The 18,004-nt window shown below is 41.2% G+C and overlaps 2 protein-coding genes across 7 annotated transcripts in view; one reads left to right on the plus strand and one right to left on the minus strand.

Annotated features, from left to right (window-relative positions):
• Window positions 1–133: 133 nt before the first annotated feature.
• epcam (epithelial cell adhesion molecule) lies at window positions 134–3,406 on the plus strand. Its single transcript, XM_068326882.1, has 9 exons — window positions 134–425; window positions 913–1,014; window positions 1,587–1,848; window positions 1,970–2,035; window positions 2,142–2,208; window positions 2,297–2,395; window positions 2,632–2,829; window positions 2,919–2,963; window positions 3,045–3,406. The coding sequence occupies exons 1-9, from the start codon at window positions 365–367 to the stop codon at window positions 3,066–3,068; spliced, it is 924 nt and encodes a 307-aa protein (XP_068182983.1). The 5' UTR covers window positions 134–364; the 3' UTR covers window positions 3,069–3,406.
• A 906-nt stretch (window positions 3,407–4,312) lies between these two features.
• plekhh2 (pleckstrin homology domain containing, family H (with MyTH4 domain) member 2) overlaps window positions 4,313–18,004 on the minus strand; it is a 28,336-nt gene continuing 14,644 nt past the window's right edge. For 4 of the 6 annotated variants that reach the window (XM_068326879.1, XM_068326877.1, XM_068326880.1 and 1 more), the window contains exons 9-30: window positions 17,697–17,772; window positions 17,456–17,550; window positions 17,174–17,333; window positions 16,966–17,102; window positions 16,276–16,389; window positions 15,991–16,077; window positions 15,754–15,912; window positions 15,531–15,611; window positions 14,830–15,009; window positions 14,600–14,708; window positions 14,022–14,134; window positions 13,185–13,364; window positions 12,929–13,026; window positions 11,821–11,998; window positions 11,162–11,317; window positions 10,982–11,079; window positions 10,129–10,270; window positions 9,842–9,978; window positions 9,419–9,548; window positions 7,560–7,646; window positions 7,237–7,389; window positions 5,297–6,605 (exon numbers count right to left, since the gene is read on the minus strand). In XM_068326879.1, the coding sequence (XP_068182980.1) occupies window positions 6,420–6,605; window positions 7,237–7,389; window positions 7,560–7,646; window positions 9,419–9,548; window positions 9,842–9,978; window positions 10,129–10,270; window positions 10,982–11,079; window positions 11,162–11,317; window positions 11,821–11,998; window positions 12,929–13,026; window positions 13,185–13,364; window positions 14,022–14,134; window positions 14,600–14,708; window positions 14,830–15,009; window positions 15,531–15,611; window positions 15,754–15,912; window positions 15,991–16,077; window positions 16,276–16,389; window positions 16,966–17,102; window positions 17,174–17,333; window positions 17,456–17,550; window positions 17,697–17,772 (2,856 nt within the window). In that variant the 3' untranslated portion in view covers window positions 5,297–6,419. Of the gene's footprint in view, window positions 4,891–5,296; window positions 6,606–7,236; window positions 7,390–7,559; window positions 7,647–9,418; window positions 9,549–9,841; window positions 9,979–10,128; window positions 10,271–10,981; window positions 11,080–11,161; window positions 11,318–11,820; window positions 11,999–12,928; window positions 13,027–13,184; window positions 13,365–14,021; window positions 14,135–14,599; window positions 14,709–14,829; window positions 15,010–15,530; window positions 15,612–15,753; window positions 15,913–15,990; window positions 16,078–16,275; window positions 16,390–16,965; window positions 17,103–17,173; window positions 17,334–17,455; window positions 17,551–17,696; window positions 17,773–18,004 lie in introns of those variants that run through there. The other 2 variants (XR_011037281.1, XR_011037282.1) reach the window with 2 other exon arrangements.

An 18,004-nucleotide genomic window follows, 5' to 3' on the forward strand; every position in this document is an offset into this window, starting at 1 on the left:
TCGTCATCAGACAGACTAAATATGGTCAAACCGGAAAAAAGGTGCGTTTGTCTGAAACTCCTCCCTTTATGCAAATTAGACGGCGTCACGAAACCGCTCACTCTATAAGTGTAGTCTGTGTCGGCCCGTTGCCTAGACGCAGTCTGAACCAACGTCACCACCGACCACCCCCACCCCCACCGGTAACCTCTGGGCTCGTGACCGTGCTGCTACCTGTGCGCGTGCGTGTTGAGGAGTTTCTCTCCAAACAGGTCTGACGAGGACACACCTGCGGAGCAGCAGAAAAAGGAAGTTGTGCGCGCCGGACGCCATTCTCTGCCTCATCTCAGCGGGAGGAGGACGGACCGGGACAGTCTCCGTCAGCATGGACCTCTGGATTCTTCTGCTTTTATCCGCCTTCGTGGCGGGAACCTCAGCCCAAAGCTGTGAGTTCAAACATTTATGTATTTATCTGTAGGTGAAACCGTCTGGGCCGACGGGGGGGGGGGGGGGGTCTTTAATGGCATTTTAAAAGGGTTAAATTATATAGTGTGGCCCCTCAGAAATAAACTGATTGCTGATCACTTTTGTGGCCCTCAGTGTAAAGTTTATTGATCTTGGACAGATTATGCGGATCGGTTTGGATTGGAGGTGAGTGCGGCTGGGTGGGGGTTGGGAGGCTTTGTGCTCACCTGTGTTTGGAGGAACCAACGCCCAGGTTAGAGCTCAACCTGCTGCTCGTTTGTTTCCGGATACAGTCCAACTGATTCGGACAAGGAAAAAAAGAAAGATTAGATGTGAAAGTTTATGTGAATTATTTCCAAGTTGCTGTGTGTGTTTTTTTTAATGACTAACCTGTGTGTGTGTGTGTGTGTGTGTGTGTGTGTGTGTGTGTGTGTGTGTGTGTGTGTGTGTGTGTGTGTGTGTGTACAGGCTCCTGTGATACCATGAAGTGGGCCACCTGTGACGGTAACCCGTGTCAGTGTACTGTTCTGGTTGGAAACAACGTGAAACAAGCCCTGGACTGCAAGAAAAGTGAGTTTTGGCTGGGGGGGGGGGATCCTTTGACACACATGTGTCAAAATCAAGGGCCTGGGAGCCAAAGGGCCAGGGAGCCAAATGTGACCCGCCATATCATTTTATGTGGCCCGCCAGAGCATTGCAGTGTCAGTTTCTAGAAATAAATAGGTCAAAAGTGTGCTTTGACCAAAAACTACATTTCCCACAATGCAGTAATTCAGCCCATTTTAACTTTGTCAAACATTTGTAATTTTTATTTCACTTTTTCAAAACTTTGAACAAAGTTAACGTCCTAACTTGTGTTTGATGTTATTTTTCTTTATTGATTGATAGTTTGATCCTTGATTGATGGAGTTCTGTGGGTTTAATAACCTGACAAGTTTATTAGAATTTATTTTCTAACAGTTTTTCTGTGTAACTAATGTTTGTAACTTGAATAAGTGATAAATTAATAAATTAACATTAAGGAGTAGATGCATTTATTTTACATTACATTGAGTTACATTTATTAGTTCCATCTGGCCCTTTGACGACAGCCGTGTGGCCCCTGTTTTAACGTCACGCTGCATCTTATTTGCCCCCCCCAGTGATCCCCAAGTGTTTCCTGATGAAGGCGGAGATGTACCGGGCCAGGAAGGGTCTGGACACCCGTACGATCGGAGGAAAGCCGGTGGAGACTGCCTTCGTGGACAACGACGGCATCTACGACCCGGAATGCGAGAACGACGGCAAATTCAAGGCCAAGCAGTGCAACAACACCGAAGAGTGCTGGTGCGTGAACAGCGCCGGCGTGCGCCGCACCGACAAGGGAGACACCAGCCTCAAGTGTGAGAAGCTGGTGGAGACCTAGTGAGTATTTTAATCCCTGAAGAACCCATTTTAATCCCTGAAGAACCCATTTTAATCCTGAAGAACCCATTTTAATCCTGAAGAACGTGGTTTTTAACCTTTTTTTGTCTGTTTTCTCCAGCTGGGTTCGTCTCCAGCTGACACACAAACCTACAACAGGCGAAGTGGACGCCACCAAAATGAAGTCGTAAGTGTGTCGAACAGCCGTGCACCAGTTCCACCGTGTACAAACGCACCAGCAGCAAAACTCCGGTGTCTTACTGTCATTGTTTTTGTTTTTTTTGCCCACTCAGCGCCATCGCGGACGCCATCAACAAACGATACGACAACTTTGACAAGAACCTGGTGGATAACGTGGAGGTGAGTGTGAACGTCCGTTTCTTCACGTTTTCTAAATATCAGCGTAAAAACCAGACATTTTAATGCGTGACGTCCGTTCGTCCTGCAGTACGACCCTGACTCCCGCATGATCGTGGTGGACGTGAAGAAACCTAAAGGGAACCGTGCGGTCGACCTGACCAACATGGCCTACTACATGGAGAAAGACGTGAGTTGAAGTCAGGCTTTTACAGTATTTATTATTATTTATTCATTCGTTTATTTCAGGCAAGGCACGGGAAGAAAAAAAAATTTAAATTCATTAAATTAAATTTAAAAAAATCAAATAAGCAAATAAAGTGCAATTTCCTCCGGGATTATAAATTATATATTTAATAAATAAGCACGCATAGTGACCCAAACTGCATTGACTTTAACCCCCCTCCTGTGGTCCTCCTCCTGCAGGTGAAAGTTCTGCCCCTGTTCAAGAACCAGGACAAGTTCCAGCCGACTGTCGGCAGCCAGAAGCTGGAGATGGAGAACATTCTGGTGTACTACGTGGATGAGGAGGCCCCGACCTTCACCATGAAGCACCTGTCGGGTGGGATCATCGCCGTCATCGTGGTGGTGGTCCTGGCTGTGGTGGCTGGTCTGCTGGTCCTGGTCAGTTTTCAGCTGCGGTAACATTCATGCTGCTCAATCCGCTGGAGTTTGAGTGTGTAATCTGAACCTTTTGCTCTTTTTGTGTGTAGTTTTTTGCGCGGAAGCGACAGAATCAGCAGTACAACAAAGCTCAGGTGAGTTGGAGCTGCTCGTGTTCATTCTGCGTGAACCAGAAGAGCGGCCGTTCCTTAACGTTTCTCTTGTTTTTTTTCCAGCAAAGAGAGATGGACAACCTGTAGCGGCTTCACCTGAACATCGTCTCTGGATGAACTTTGTCTTTTGCAGTGGGACTTTTTCCATTTTTTACCATTTGACTTGAGAGGGGAGGGGAGGGGGGAGTACACATCGCAAAGGAACTAACTAACTAGCTATTATCGGCATGTCGTTGGCGCCGCTCGCACGTCATTTATTTATAAATGTGTAAAATCGTAATTCTTCGTCCATTCTCACGCCAAACGTTCTGCCCTTTCTCCTTTTTATTTTACAAAACCTGTCCATTGGCTTTAATTTCCATGTCATAGGTTGTACAGTTTTATTGTGTTTGTTGGTTTTATTTTTAATAAAAATGTTTAAAGGATTTAGTGTTTTTTGTGTTGTCTGAGTGACGTTATTGGATAACATATTGCACTAACAAGTGACTTTGGGTCTTATTCTCACAAACACCGTCTGTTGTACTGGTGATTCTGGTTGAGACTAGAGGGCAACACCTATCAGCGTGAAGGCAGGTGTTTGTATTTCCAGCTGTATCTCTGAAACTGTCGGGCATCGTGTTCGACTGGACCAACTGGTTCACACATGAGAGACGGACACATGAAGAGTGAACACAACAAGATCCTCCAGTCACTGAAGTAAAAAGATTACTTCAGTAATAGAGTACGACTAAAGCAGCTCCAGGTATTTGTTTGGGCAACGACCTGCAGGTAGATGAATGTTGTGGAACAGAAATGGTGAAATCATGGTGGTTGAATTCTCAGGTTGTCCTGTCGTGACACGATCGCAGTGTTTTTGTGTTTGTGTTGTACCTGACGACAGGAAGTCACGACAAAGTTTTAGTATCGGAGTGACTCAAAAGAGACAGTGACAAAAAAATAACCAAAGAACCGCTCACACGTTCACTTTGAAAGGACAAAACCGCCGCGTCTCCATGAACGAGGAACTTGTGTTCCGATTCTTTTGTTCCTGCTTCTATCAGCCAGCACTGACTCTTCTGTTTGTCCATTGTTCAGCCTCGCCTGCTTCTTCCCCCGGAAGCCCCCCTCGCTTCATTCCACCGGGGACAAAAGTCACTCTCTGAACAGGTTCAGACAGGTTGGTATCAGGTATCCTCCCCCCCCCACCCCCTCTGCAGAACCGCCTGCAGGAATGAGGGTGTGGCTCCGACAGACACCTGTTGCAGGTGTGAGCACACAACTCAGGTCTGTCTGTGGAGAGGACAGACAGCAGAATGAGAAGGAGAGAGAAGAACCGTCAAACGGCGAGAAAAGCAGCAACTTTGTCCACTCGGTGTAAAAAGATGAAAAAGATGAAATTAATTCAAGAGTTAGACCAAGAACGAATATTTCATTCTAAGTAAATACAACACCTTGCAGAACTTAACATAATACTGACAGAGAGAATGATCCAGTTCATCTCTTGGATTCACCGATCTCTATTTCTGGTTGTTGCTTCATTAAAATAAAAATTCCTGTTACACCAGGTTAGGAGGTTTTAGGAGTTAAAATGGGCTTCATTACTGCATTGTAGGTCAAAACACACTTTTGTCCTCTTTATTTTACAACATTGACCCTTTATTCTCCTGCGGACCACATATGATGATGTGGCGAGCCACATTTGGCCCCCGGGGCTTGAGTTTGACACATGTGCTCTAGCATGTTAAATAAACATACGATCAGCTTCCTTCACACGTATGTGATGTGATACTTCATGTCAAACACACGCTGACGCGTCGTACTGATTTGGTCCGGATTAACTTCTCCTGGCTGTTCAGTAACTCAGAGCACACAAGGTCCAGACTGGTTTCCTCTCACTCACGTCAGCTTCTCCTCAAACGGGCGATTTCAGCTGCTGGCAGAGAAAGAAAACTTATGAAAAGAGAAGAAATAATACAAGAATGATCTCCAAGTCAACCGTTAATGAAGTGTCATTACATTTTACACACTTCACACCAGTATTTATCATTTAAATGACTAAACCAAAGCACAGCATTACAAAGATTAAGCAATGAAATAGTCCACAAGCATGTGAGAGACTGTTTTCATGAGCGTGACTGTACGTCCAGCTGAGGTGGGGGTCGTTTCTGTACACGGAAGTCATTAAAAGCAACCAAAAACATACTGTTGTCTGTTTTTTAATTTCATATTTTAGCTTCAATTTGTCTTTCCATTCATGCATACTAGTCTATTTTATCACTAAGTATTTTATCTTTTAGTCTATTCATTTAATTTTAGACACACAAATCATTCACAAGTTTTGACTTAGAGTTATTTTTATTCAAACAGTTTTTTTCTTGATTTGAAAAGAGGATAAGAAAATGTACAACACGGAAAAAAAAAAAAAAATTCAGTTTTTATTTACATTTGAACAAAAACTGTCTCGTCTGCATCTATTCAGACTCTTATCAATGATCAATAGAACTGCCTTCGTTCATTATTACAGCAAATGCTTCGTAGATTTCAATCAGATTTAAGTCACGACTCTGGCTGCTTCACTGTTGTTGTGCTCACTTTTTACACAAAGTGAATAATAATACATTTTATTTGAAGGCGACTCTCTTGGCACCGTACAGAAATACACAAAGTCCACTAAAATAGTCAACAATTAAAATAGAAAAATAAATAAAACAGCAATAGGCATCAGCTGGAATAGGCAGTCTCAAACAGATGTGTTCTGAGTTCTGATTTGAAGTGGGGGAGGGAATCGAAACGCTCTGTAATGAAACAAAAAGAGATGAGAAAAGACGGAGAGAGAGAGGACCAACAGTGAGAAGGAAGATGAGAATGTAGGAAGAAGTGATGAAATCAAAAGTCCTAATATGGTAAATGTTAAAAAAGTAACGGAAGATGAAAATTTTTTAAAACAATTCAAATTTATGAAAAGGACAAAAAAAAAATTCAAGCATTAAAATTAATTAAAAATAATTCATGTTAATTACAAATGAAAAAAAGTCACCAGTTTCTTCAATGTTTTGCACTCGCCTGTCTTTCAATGTAAAACCTTGGAATTGTTTTACTACTTATAGGGGGCGCTCTCCTTCTCCTATTTATATCACCATAACAACCACTGCTGCCTCTACATGAGAATTAATCATACAATATGCTGCTAATAATACATTGATAGCACTATATTATTAATATTGCTATTGGGATTTCCTACTTTGTTTTATTCTACTGCTCCATTCATTCGTTTATTCATTCTTCTTTTTGACAGGCGATGTTGATCAAACTAAAAAAAAAAAAAAAAAAAGAAAAGGAAAATGAAAATGTTTAAAATATTTTTATTTTGTCTCTCCCACCCAATATAATGTATATTCTTCATGTCTGGGGTGAAATTGCTCCTCTTTGCAGGTTGCAGATTGAGATACGTTCTTGTCCTCACAACAGCGTGGGAGCGTTGCTGGGGCGTCCCAGCGCTCGGGGGCTTTTGCCCCCCAGGTCTTTGTTCTTCAGGCTGACGGGCATGGCCACCATCAGGGCCGGGGCAGAGAGGTGGTGGGCGGCGGCCTTCTGCTGGTGAGCGCTGTTCATGTAACTGGAGATGAGGAGGGTGACCTCCCTGATCTGTTGGCAAAACAGAACCAAGAGTCACACGATGCTTCAGCCAATCAGAGCTATTGATTATTTGAATTTTAAATTTGTCAGTGTGGAATAATTTAATATCACCACCAACTAACACAAGGTTTGTGTTGAAGACTATAACCTGTCATGTGTCAGGACAGAAACAATTATTAGACACATTTAAAGCTTCAGCTTTAAAATTTCTTTAACTTTATTTAACTTTATTTATCCCTTAAGAAGGTGCCATCAGGGAAATGAATTAATTAAATTATCAGTGTATATATATATATATAAATTATATATATATTTTTTATTTAATCATCAGTATAATTATTATAAATTAATTAATTAATTAATTAATTTGTTATTAATTAATTTAATTTATTAATGTATTGTTTCTTGTTACAGTGATATAATAACCTGAATGAGATGAGATGATTAAAACTACCCTGTCTGTTCAAAACAAAGTGTTTTAGCAGAGCACAAAGAGAAAAAGCTCACTTAGTTCAAATTAACATTCTACCCTCACTTTGTTCTGAAGGACACGATCAGCTGTTCAACCGAGGCTTCTGATTGGCCAGTAGTTCCCTTTGAATGTTTTGCAGGTTTTACTCACATTTGACCTCTCACTGACCTTGAATGTGTTCATAGCAAACAGATGCTTCTCTGTGGACGTGTCTTTGCTGGCGTTGGTGCCGGCGTTCTGCCCCCCCACAGCCAGCATCAGATCCTGTCTGCAGCCTCCGAACAGCGTCAGGTTCTTGTAGGAGTAGGACACCAGTGGCTTCTGAACACACACAGGTAGATGGAATGTTCAGTGTTGCAAATGGTTTGTTTATATCCTGATGCACTAAGGGTTTGGGTGTTGGTAGTACGTAAAACCTATTCAGGGTTTCAAGGTAGCACGACCTATAATGACCTGTAATGACCTCTCTTCACTAATGCTAGAATACTTACAACTGAGTTGTACTCCAGAACGCTGATCCCGTGTTCGTGCACCGCCAGCCAAACCCGCACGCCGGCCTCTGGTGAGGGAGTGACGCACTAAAAAGAATGGAGCAGAAATTAGAATGGAGTTCTTCACCTTCATAATAAACTGTACATGTACATGAACCTTAATAAGAATCATTTCTGTGCCTTTCTGGGAGCAAGAAGGCAAAAAGATAAGCAAATAATTGATCAGCTCAAGTGGATACCGAATAGTGGAGTGACTTTAAATTTGCCAAATTTAACAAATTATAATTGTTAAACACATTTAAAACATATGTATATTTGAACTGCTTTGCAATCATAAGATATTTATGGCAGAACTGCAGAAAACCTGAGCGCTGAGTTTCAACAAATGTCACAATATTGCAGCTTAAATGATAGTGTGACAGAATTCTGGTGTAAACAACAGCATAGCCTAGGATTAGATTTAAAAAAATCTCTGAAATCGTAGTTTTGTTGGTTTTTGTAGTACAATTTTGCACGTTTTTTTCCCCGCAGTGCACTGAATTCTGCATCCAGTGTTTAAACAACAGAGAAAAGTATGAAAATGTTAATGCCTGTCTGAAAGAAGCGTATAAAGCATGCAGTGAGGGGTTCAACAGCCTTAAAAAATCAGTGGTCCCTCCCTGATTATTAATAATTTTTTAAGAATGCTTTATTAATTTATTATTATTAATTATTATTTATTTATTTATTTATTTTATTAATTAAAATTTTTTATTACATTTTTAAAAAATTAAACCAGATAATTACAGCAACTTTACTCATTTCACATGACAGCCATCAAGGAATGGAATAACTCCATACAACTCTATGAAAAGTGAGATACTCAAAACTGATCCGAAAAAATAATACAAATGATATTTTTGCAAAGACCACAAATCATACAGTTACAATTGAAATGTGATAACCAAGTCAGCTGGTTCAAAACTACTCAGCCTCCAGTGTTTAATGTTTCGTTCACACCTTCTGTAATCATTAAGGGTTTACTACATTTATCTTTGCATAAATGTCACAAGTATTTGGGAAAAAAAAAAAAAAGCTTATCTACATTCTCTGCCTGTACGATAGAGAATGGAGTTTAACATTAAGATGAATTACATCATTGTTTACATCTCTGACCTATTGACCCTTATAGATCATCCAGTCTGAGATGAAAGCCGATGTCATTTCCTGTCACAGGAAGCTGTGGAAACTCAGATGCTCACTGAAATTGGCAAAATACTCAATGTTTAAAATACTGACAATCTCTATTAGTTACAGGATTAGTTACAGGATATTTGAGGCAAACTGGCTCCACAGCATCGACAATGTTCCAATAAGCAGCTCTGGTCTTACTTTTCATTTAGAGATATGAAACGTAATGTGGAGACGTGTAAATCAAGATCTAAAAACAAGTCTCATTAAAACATGATTTAAACACAACTTATCTGTGATTTACATTTGTTACGCTTTAAACTGCTCTGGGGAGGGGGATTCAAACTTTAAAATTTTATTTAAAATTTAAATAAAGTTTAAATTATTATAGATTAAAATTTTTTTATTTAAAATTAAAAATAAAAAAACCCTTTTTTTAATTACAATTTTTTAAATTTACCTTTTTTGTTAAATTTAAAATTAAAATTTTATTTAAAATTTAAACTTTAAACTTATTTAAACTTTATTTAAAATTTCAACTCCTCTGGGGGGATTTTGTTCAATGGATTTGTTCAAGGTTATCACAACTTGACTGACACAGAGTCATACAAAGTGTTTTGCTGTGTGGTATTTCTACATCCACACTTGAAAGAGGAAGTTGTCAAAAGTCCACACAAGATTCTAATTACCTCTGCTTCAAATAATTTGGCCCCAAAGAAAGGCCACTTCCTGGCGACAGTCAGGTAGATCCTGACGCAGTCGGATGAACTCCGACCCCTGAGGGACGCCCAGCGGGCGGAGAGACGCTGCAACAGAAGTCTGAGAGGAGAGGAGTTTGGGGTGTGGGAGGTCATCAAAGAAATATTAAAAACTATAATATTACAAACCATAATGTTGCATTTCAGAGTTGTTCATATATACAACGCACACTGTTGGTTTTTGATAAAGTCAAAGGCTTTTAGGTTCGCCTTGTAGTGCGAAAAATACCGTAAGTTTATGGAAAACAAGCGTTACACGCTGGCTTTAACGGAACTGAGGCTACATACAAGTGCATGTCAGAGAACACGCGTGTAGAATGGATCCCGTGTGGTTCCCAGCGTGTGGTCTGGTACCTGAGCTGCTCCTCGGTCGTGGTCCGGCGGTAATGTTTGGGGTAGAATCTGTCCAGGACTTGTTTCAGGGTTTGGTGAGACTTGGTCTGGGCAGAACCAGGAGCTGAGAAGGAACGCTCAAAGTCCCCGAACTCAACCTACACAAACACACACACACACACACACACACACACACACACACACACACACACACACACACACACACACACACACACACACACACACACACACAGTCAGATAGCACATAGAGCGACTACAGGAACTATTTCTAGATGTCTAGAACACACCTGAGCCAGCAGGGCGGCCATCTCCACGGCCAGCTCCTTATTGACGGGGAAGTGCCCCCCCACGATGGTCTCGTTGGTCTGGTAAGCTAACAGCAGCCTCTCCCTCTCTGACTCCCCCCTGACCTGGAGAGAGAAGTACAACCTGGGGGTGGAAAGAGGACAACAGACCGTGTCACGTGAACTCCTGGGTCGGGTGGTAACGACCCAGACCGTACGTTGAACAGTGAAGATGTTTTCTGCAGCTTCCATCTCACTTATTTCTTTTTCTGTCTTCTACTCAAACTCAGATAAAAAGCATGAAAAAGTAATGAATTTCTTTTAAAGGAAATGAAGTAAAAACACCACAACGTTTGTCCTTCATTTCTTTCAGTGTTCCTGAATGCCAAGGAGTTGCACTTTTGTACAAATTCATTATTTTTTCATGCTCTTTATCTGAGGAGGACTGGTGATTCCATACTTATTGCTGGGGGCAGTATTCTTCAGCTGCGCTCCACACAACCTCAAGACAAAACAACATTATATAAATATAAATGTAGACACGACTATATGAAGCAGTTAATAAATCATCTGAATCTGTGTTCGTTCATTCATTCATTCATTCTCCATACGGCTTCCTCCACTTTCACAGGTCACGGGGGTCAATCCTGTTTATTGCTAAAAAAAATTTAAACCTCTAAACTTTACAAGGTTGGATTTCTCCCCTAAGAAAAGCAAGACACCCCCCCCCCCCGAGTGTTATTACATTTTCTGAAAGCTTTTCCTGCTGTAGGTCATTTCTACCTTCCAGATTTTGCATGAGCATGTGAGAACATTTATTTGTGGGGGTTTTGCCGCTGCGGGGCTCTTTCTCCACCTGTTCTTGTAGGTGAGGCGGATGGTCTTGGTGTTCTCAGATTTCCCAGTGTGCTGCTCCTTGGAGGCTTGCTCCCACTTGGAGATGATATCGCAAATCTGTGAATTGTGTGAACGCGCATTTGTGTTAAAAGAGAAAAAACACATCAATTTAAAGTGTCACATCAGAGACGGGATGCACCTTGACGTTTCCTTGCAGACAATGTTCCAGCTCCCATCCGGTGGGGTCATCCGAGTACAAACTGAAACCTGACAGGCCGATCTTCCTCACGCCGGTGTCCTGGTTGAGACGAGCCTGGAACTCGTCCACCGTGGTGGAAGCATCGAAGCTCACCACCTGAGGAAACGCATTCAGGTGCAGAACGCACATTCAAACCTTCATAGGGCACCCCATGAATAAACCGAACGCAAGAAGTTCATGAACCTTCTTTTCATTATATCTCGTTTTTTCTAAACACGTTCAAAACATTTTTCAGCTCCTGGTCTTTTGAAATATGTAATAAATAATCTAATATTTTTTAACTTTTCTGTATCTGGGGGTGGACTTCTGTATATAAATACCCTTTTTTAAATGATTCTGTTATATTATTATTTGTACCCTATTATATTATTACTTGTATTATTGTATTTCAGCATTTTATAATGTGGACTAGATATCTTTTTTCTTCTTTTTTTTTTTTACCCCAATTGAAGTTGCATCTTTTCTTCAATCTCTCAGCGTCGTTGTCTTCTACAAATATTGGAGATTCTTTTTTTTTTTATATGTGTGACCTGACGTGTCAACGAGCACTGAAGATGCCCCCCATTGCAGTTATTCCCTCCCAGCGTGCTGTTTATTACCTGGTATGTGTTGTTGAGGAAGTGAACAGGCACACTGAAGGGCAGGGAGTGATGGTAGGGGTTCCTCAGCAGGATGGACAGGATCTCCATCCGGGACGGCCTGGCCTGCCTCCCCCCCTTCTGCTGGCTCCTTTCCATGGAGCGCTGGCAGTAGATGGCGTACTTACCCACCTCAGTTCTGAGAACAATGATGAAGAAGAGCACATATATACGTATATATACAGTATATATACTGTATATAAAGAGAGAAAACCAGCCGTAAAGCAGCCATGTTCATTTTTATCTCTAAGCAGTATAACAAACTGTGACAGGAGAAAATAAAGTGAGTGAAAAGTCGATTGGTGGTCACTTTAAATCGATCAATAAATCAGCGGATTGGCTGATAATTGATGAAATTAGTCTCTAGTCTCTTTTCAAGTTAAAACTGTTCAGCAATTCTACATGAATGTAACTTAGCAGGAGGCTTATGAATTATGATATTAAAGTAAAATAGCTAACACTATTATTAGCAGTAGCAGTATTGGCATTATACTAGTTATATACATATATAATGATACATAACACACAATAAGATCATGTCTTTCTTGCTTCTTCTTCAGATACGATAACTATTTAAAGATGAATTTGTATAAAACAGCTTAAAAAGCATTATTGTTTCATAATTTATATATATTTATATATCAATAATACACAAATTAGGGTGAATTGATGACTAATAAAAGGTTTTAAAAATGCACAAATGCCCACGATGATCACTGCATGAAATAAGACATTTTTGGAGAATCTTTCCACAAACATTCTCCAAACGTATACTCACAGATAAAAACCACTAATATTAGTGATTTGTTTAAATTACAATTCATGTGTCATTTCCTGACAAATTAGAGGAATAGATCAAACTAATGCTACAGCGTCTTATCGTCGTAAGTCTCTCCTTTCCACTAAAATCTGTTTAAATCTTTCTGCTTTTATATACTTTTGCTAGCAAACAATTCAAATGCTGACAGCATTACCTGGCTGGCTGAGGTAAAAATCACTGTAATCATATTATTAAATTCAAAAACGTTAATTTCTGCTGATGTTTCTGGCTGCTGTGGTGTGTTCTCACCTGGAGTCCCCGTGGCGGTTCAGGTGCACCTGGAGCAGCCAGAGGAACGGATGCTGAGGCAGAAACAGTCCAACACACAAGGCCAGAAACTGCCAACCCTAAAGACACAAAACACACACACATAAAATATAACATTGGTACAAAAACTAGACAATCACTCAAAATTACTGTGATGCATTATTCTTTTTGATGATGCTTTAAAACTGATTTGACTTTACTCAGGGTACTGTTCCCATCATGTGGTGAGAATACACACCTGTAGCGGTCCTGGATGGCTGTGCTGCTGCCTCCTGCGGGTCTGTTTGATGAGCTGGCAGAAGAACTCGTTCTGAAGCTCCGGGTGAGTCAAACACACCTGCAGGGCGCTCTGCGCCAGCGACACGTGGTAATCAATAGCCGGAGCGTCGATCAGCACATTGATGAACAGCTGACCGGTCTGAGGAGAAAGCAGATGGTGAGACATGCAGGTGACCCCAGGTTACCCCAGGAGACGCCATGTAAATAAAAAAATAAAAAAATCCATTCCCCGTTCTGAATTGTTCTTTATTTATGAACACATTTTCTATAATGTTTGGTTGATACGAATCTATTTTTGAATTCAATTTCTTTCATTCAGTGCAGAAAAAAAAAGGAAATTTATGAATAAAATTCGGTGATGTTTACCATACATTACAGATGCTTTATTTATGAATAGTAAAATAAATGCCTCTTTTAATATTATAAAATAAATCCAGGAATTATTATTATTATTATTATTATTATTTATAAGTCGAGTAAAGTCATGTAAACCTTTTCTTTAATAAAACATATACAGTAATAAAGAATGACGTGACTCAAAACGACGTAAGCCGAGGTCTACCTGTACCTGCAACCACGATGTCACACCTGAAATGTGACTTAAACATGATGTCAAATAGAAGATACAGGACATTTCCTCCTGGTACTTAGAGAGGTGGTAATTCAGATGAATATAAACCTCCAAATACCACACACACACACACACACACACACACACACACACACACACACACACACACACACACACACACACACACACACACACACACACACACACACACACACACACACACACCTTGAAGAGTTTCACAGCTTCGGTCTGCAGAGCTTGTGAAGGCAGAGAGGTGAGGGGCGACAGCAGGGCTTCTTTACTGAAACACAACAGGGGGTGTTTCCAGCCCTGACAGCCTGAAACACAAAGCAAACACACACTCTGATCGTGGACGCACTACACATCCCACTGGTACACACACATGTGTACGAACGCTGAAGGAAGAATAAACAGAAGGCTGACAGAAACATAACAATTAAAGTAAAATAACTTTTGTAGACGTTTGGAAGTTTCTTTACGCGACTGTTTAGTGGCCTTAAAATAAAAAGGTTTTGAAACGGTTACGGTTTTCATCTAAACTGGAGCGACACACTTCATTCATGTCTGTTAACATTTCAGCATGGACACAACTGCACTACAGTACTGCTGGGAAGTTCAGTTCGTAAAGTTATACTGCCACCTACAGACCTGGCATGGGTACTACAGCATTTTCAATTTTTGATGATCCAAAAGACAATTTTTATAACATTTTCAGTAAGAATGTTTTAGAAATGTAAAGACAGAATACTTCTATGTTTAGTATGATTGTCATGGAAACTCACTTGGATCTCCGTCCATTTGGAAGAGTTTTCCCACCAGTTGTTCAAAGTCGGTGCCGATTTTATCCGTGGGGGTGCCGGCGGCCATGGAGAGATGATAGACCCACGATTCCTGCAGAGGAAGACCAGCGGTCGCATTCCATTTAGGGGACAGCAGATGTTATCAATGGAAGCCTGTACGGTGATGTCATCATGCAGAGCCGAAAGAAACGATCTTTCAGATCATCACTGACTTTCTCCAGACGGGACTCGATGAGCAGGTAGGTTGGTTCTTTCTCCTGGGGGTGGACGGCGATGGTAAAAGACGCTGGATGCAACCCCCACCCGCACGCCTTCAGGGATTCATCCGAACACTCGGACCGGTCCATCTCCTCCACCCGCGCCTCCCACATCTTAATCTGACCCAGGGGAAACTGGGAAACACAGCGATCACAGTCACAGGGCGGCTGAACAACGTATAGTCTCAGGAATAAATCAGTCCAGGGATTGTTTGACAGAACAGCTTCAAAAGTGTTTGAAAACCTGCTCAAATGTCATGTTTGGACAGCAGGTGTGTCATTTTCACAGGTAAACAGACAGACTTTACTCAGCATAAAAAGCTTCACTGATCCATGTTTTCTAAAATTAATTTTCAGATGAAGAAACAACTGAGCACCTGAACCACTCAGAAGATGTATCGTCAACAGAAGCTCCTCAGACCTAAACTGCAGCACAACTTTTGGATATTCTCTGGAATTCAGAGATAAAATCCATCTATATGTTATATATTAATATTAATGTTCACCACCAGAACCAAGACTAAACACAAGTGTAAATACTTTGCATTTTGTGAGGGAGAGTGAATGAATGAACGAACGAACGAACGAACAGACGAACGAATGAATGAATGAATGAATGAATGAATGAATGAATGAATGTTCCCATTGAATCCTACCTTGTCCTCCTGGCTGCGGAAATAGTACAGGGTTTTTCCGATCAGAGCGCACCAGACGGGTTTGGCGTAACCGTGTTTCACCTGCTCCACACACACCAGAACACACAGAGACGATCACACAGGAACTACATGGTGATGAGTAAACCAGTGAAATCCAGTCTCGCTGTTTAATTCCTGCAGAGCGATGTGTGTGTCGTCAGGTGACGCTGCTGAACTCTCACACCTTGATGAGGTGTCCCTTCATGCCAGGGCGAACGTCGGGCTGTGTGAACAGAGGACTGGCAGCTTTCACCCTGAGGACGCTCTGCAGCACCCGGAGCCACTCCTCCAGCAGGTTAGGAGAGTCCGCCTTCAGGTAGTAGCCACGCCTCCCGGTCACTACCTGCACAGGTCAGCAGAAACAGGTCCGCCGTCTGAGTCCATTTGAACAGACGTGTCTTTGATAAGTCAGGCTGATTACCTGCAGAACCTGCTTTCCTTCCCCGCGGGTGATGCTGCTGCTGGCAGTGACCTCGATCTGACCCTGAGGCTTCCTGATCACATCGCTCTGTTGCCAAGCAACAAAAATACATCAGTACCATACTTTAAAAAAAACAACAATAATGAGACGTTAGCTAGCTGCACGTGAACGATTAATGCGTTTATGAATGTATTTTATAGATGATTAACTGTACAAGATTCTAAATAAACAATGTTATTTAAATAATAAATAACATTAGAACTAAAAATGTGACATAAAACCCACGGGTGATTTATAGTAGAGCAGCTCTCCGTCTCTGAGGACAAACCAATGTCTCTTCCAAGTTTTCTTCCACGTCTTGACCATTTTTAACAGGTAGCCTGATTTCTCCATCGGTTCCTAGATGATACGACATTCTTCAGTGTCATGTAGCAAACAGGGACTAAAGAACACACTGTGTGCAGGGATCCCTCTTAACACTCAGAGTTTATGAAACTTGGTGAAACAGAAACCATTGCAATAGTCTCTTCTACAAAAATATACTATATATATACAGTATATATATACAGTATATATATACATATATATATATATATATATATATATATATATATATATATATATATATATATATATATATATATATATATATATATATATATATATATATATATATATATATATAACTGACTTTCATGTGTTTCAGAAAACTTGCAGAAAAATACACGTAGTGCTCCGAAATGGAAAAAAAATCTTGTTTCACAAACTTTAATAAAAACCCTTCATAAAAACTTTACCATTGCAAAAAAAAAAAAAACTTTATAAGTCAAAGACATTTCTGAACCAATTATTTTGTTTTCTTGAAAAAATGTTTTTTCAAACTTGGTGTTTTCCTACCAAGCTCCTGAAACACTTGATAACATCCAGTCTGCGTAGTGACTAACGCGTCCTGACCACAGCTTCACACTGACTCACACTTTTTCCATTTTCACTGGCAGCAGAGCCGCTTTGGAGGGATTTCTGCTCCAGCTCAGACGACTCTGTGTCGGTGCAGTAGGCGTCAGGAGGGATGGCGTAGTCGCTCTCTGATGTCATCGACGACAAGGACACCGCTGGGGGAGAATGAACACAAGAGTTTACTAACACACACACAGGTTTTAAATCTTAAACCTGTGTGTCGTACCTCTTTTGATCGAGTGGGGGCTGCCGGGGGTGCTGTCCTTGCGGGACAGGGAGGAGGTCTGGGAGCTGCAGACGGAACCTTCCTCCTCTCCTGAACTGGACGACTCCTCGGAGCTCAGCGGTTCATCCGCAAACGGACTGCTGCTCAGCAGCGTGGCTTTCTGCTGGGGGGCGCAGAATGAGTGCAAACACACACACACACACACACACACACACACACACACACACACACACACACACACACACACACACACACACACACACACACACCATGATAACTTACCCCCTTCAGAGCAGTGTATACTGGCATAGTCATGTTTTTGTAGATGAGAGACGTGTACATCACGAAGGCAGCGTAGGAGGACTGGAGCGATGGGTCTGGAACACGAATGAATGAATGAATGAATGAATGAATGAATGAATGAATGAATGAATGAATGAATGAATGAATGAATGAATGAATGAATGAACACACCGGCTGACCGTCAGCGCGGCTCAGACTGAGTGATGATCATCAGACTTACCTTTGCTATCAGGATCTGTGCAGGACGTCTCTGACAGTCTGATTCCTGATTTAGCCACAGCGTAGATACGACTCTCCTGTAAAAAGAATACCATTATTATAATGGATAACAGACACAGACACACACACACACACACACACACAGACACACACACACACACACACACACACAGACACACACACACACACACACACACACACACACACACACACAGATGGTCGCAAAGAGCTTTACTGGGACCACATTTTATTTTACCAGAATGGAAATGTGTAATGTATTGAACGTTTACATTATTTTGATCACAGATT

Source organism: Antennarius striatus, chromosome 11 (genome assembly GCF_040054535.1).
Source record: "Antennarius striatus isolate MH-2024 chromosome 11, ASM4005453v1, whole genome shotgun sequence".
NCBI lineage: Eukaryota > Metazoa > Chordata > Actinopteri > Lophiiformes > Antennariidae > Antennarius > Antennarius striatus.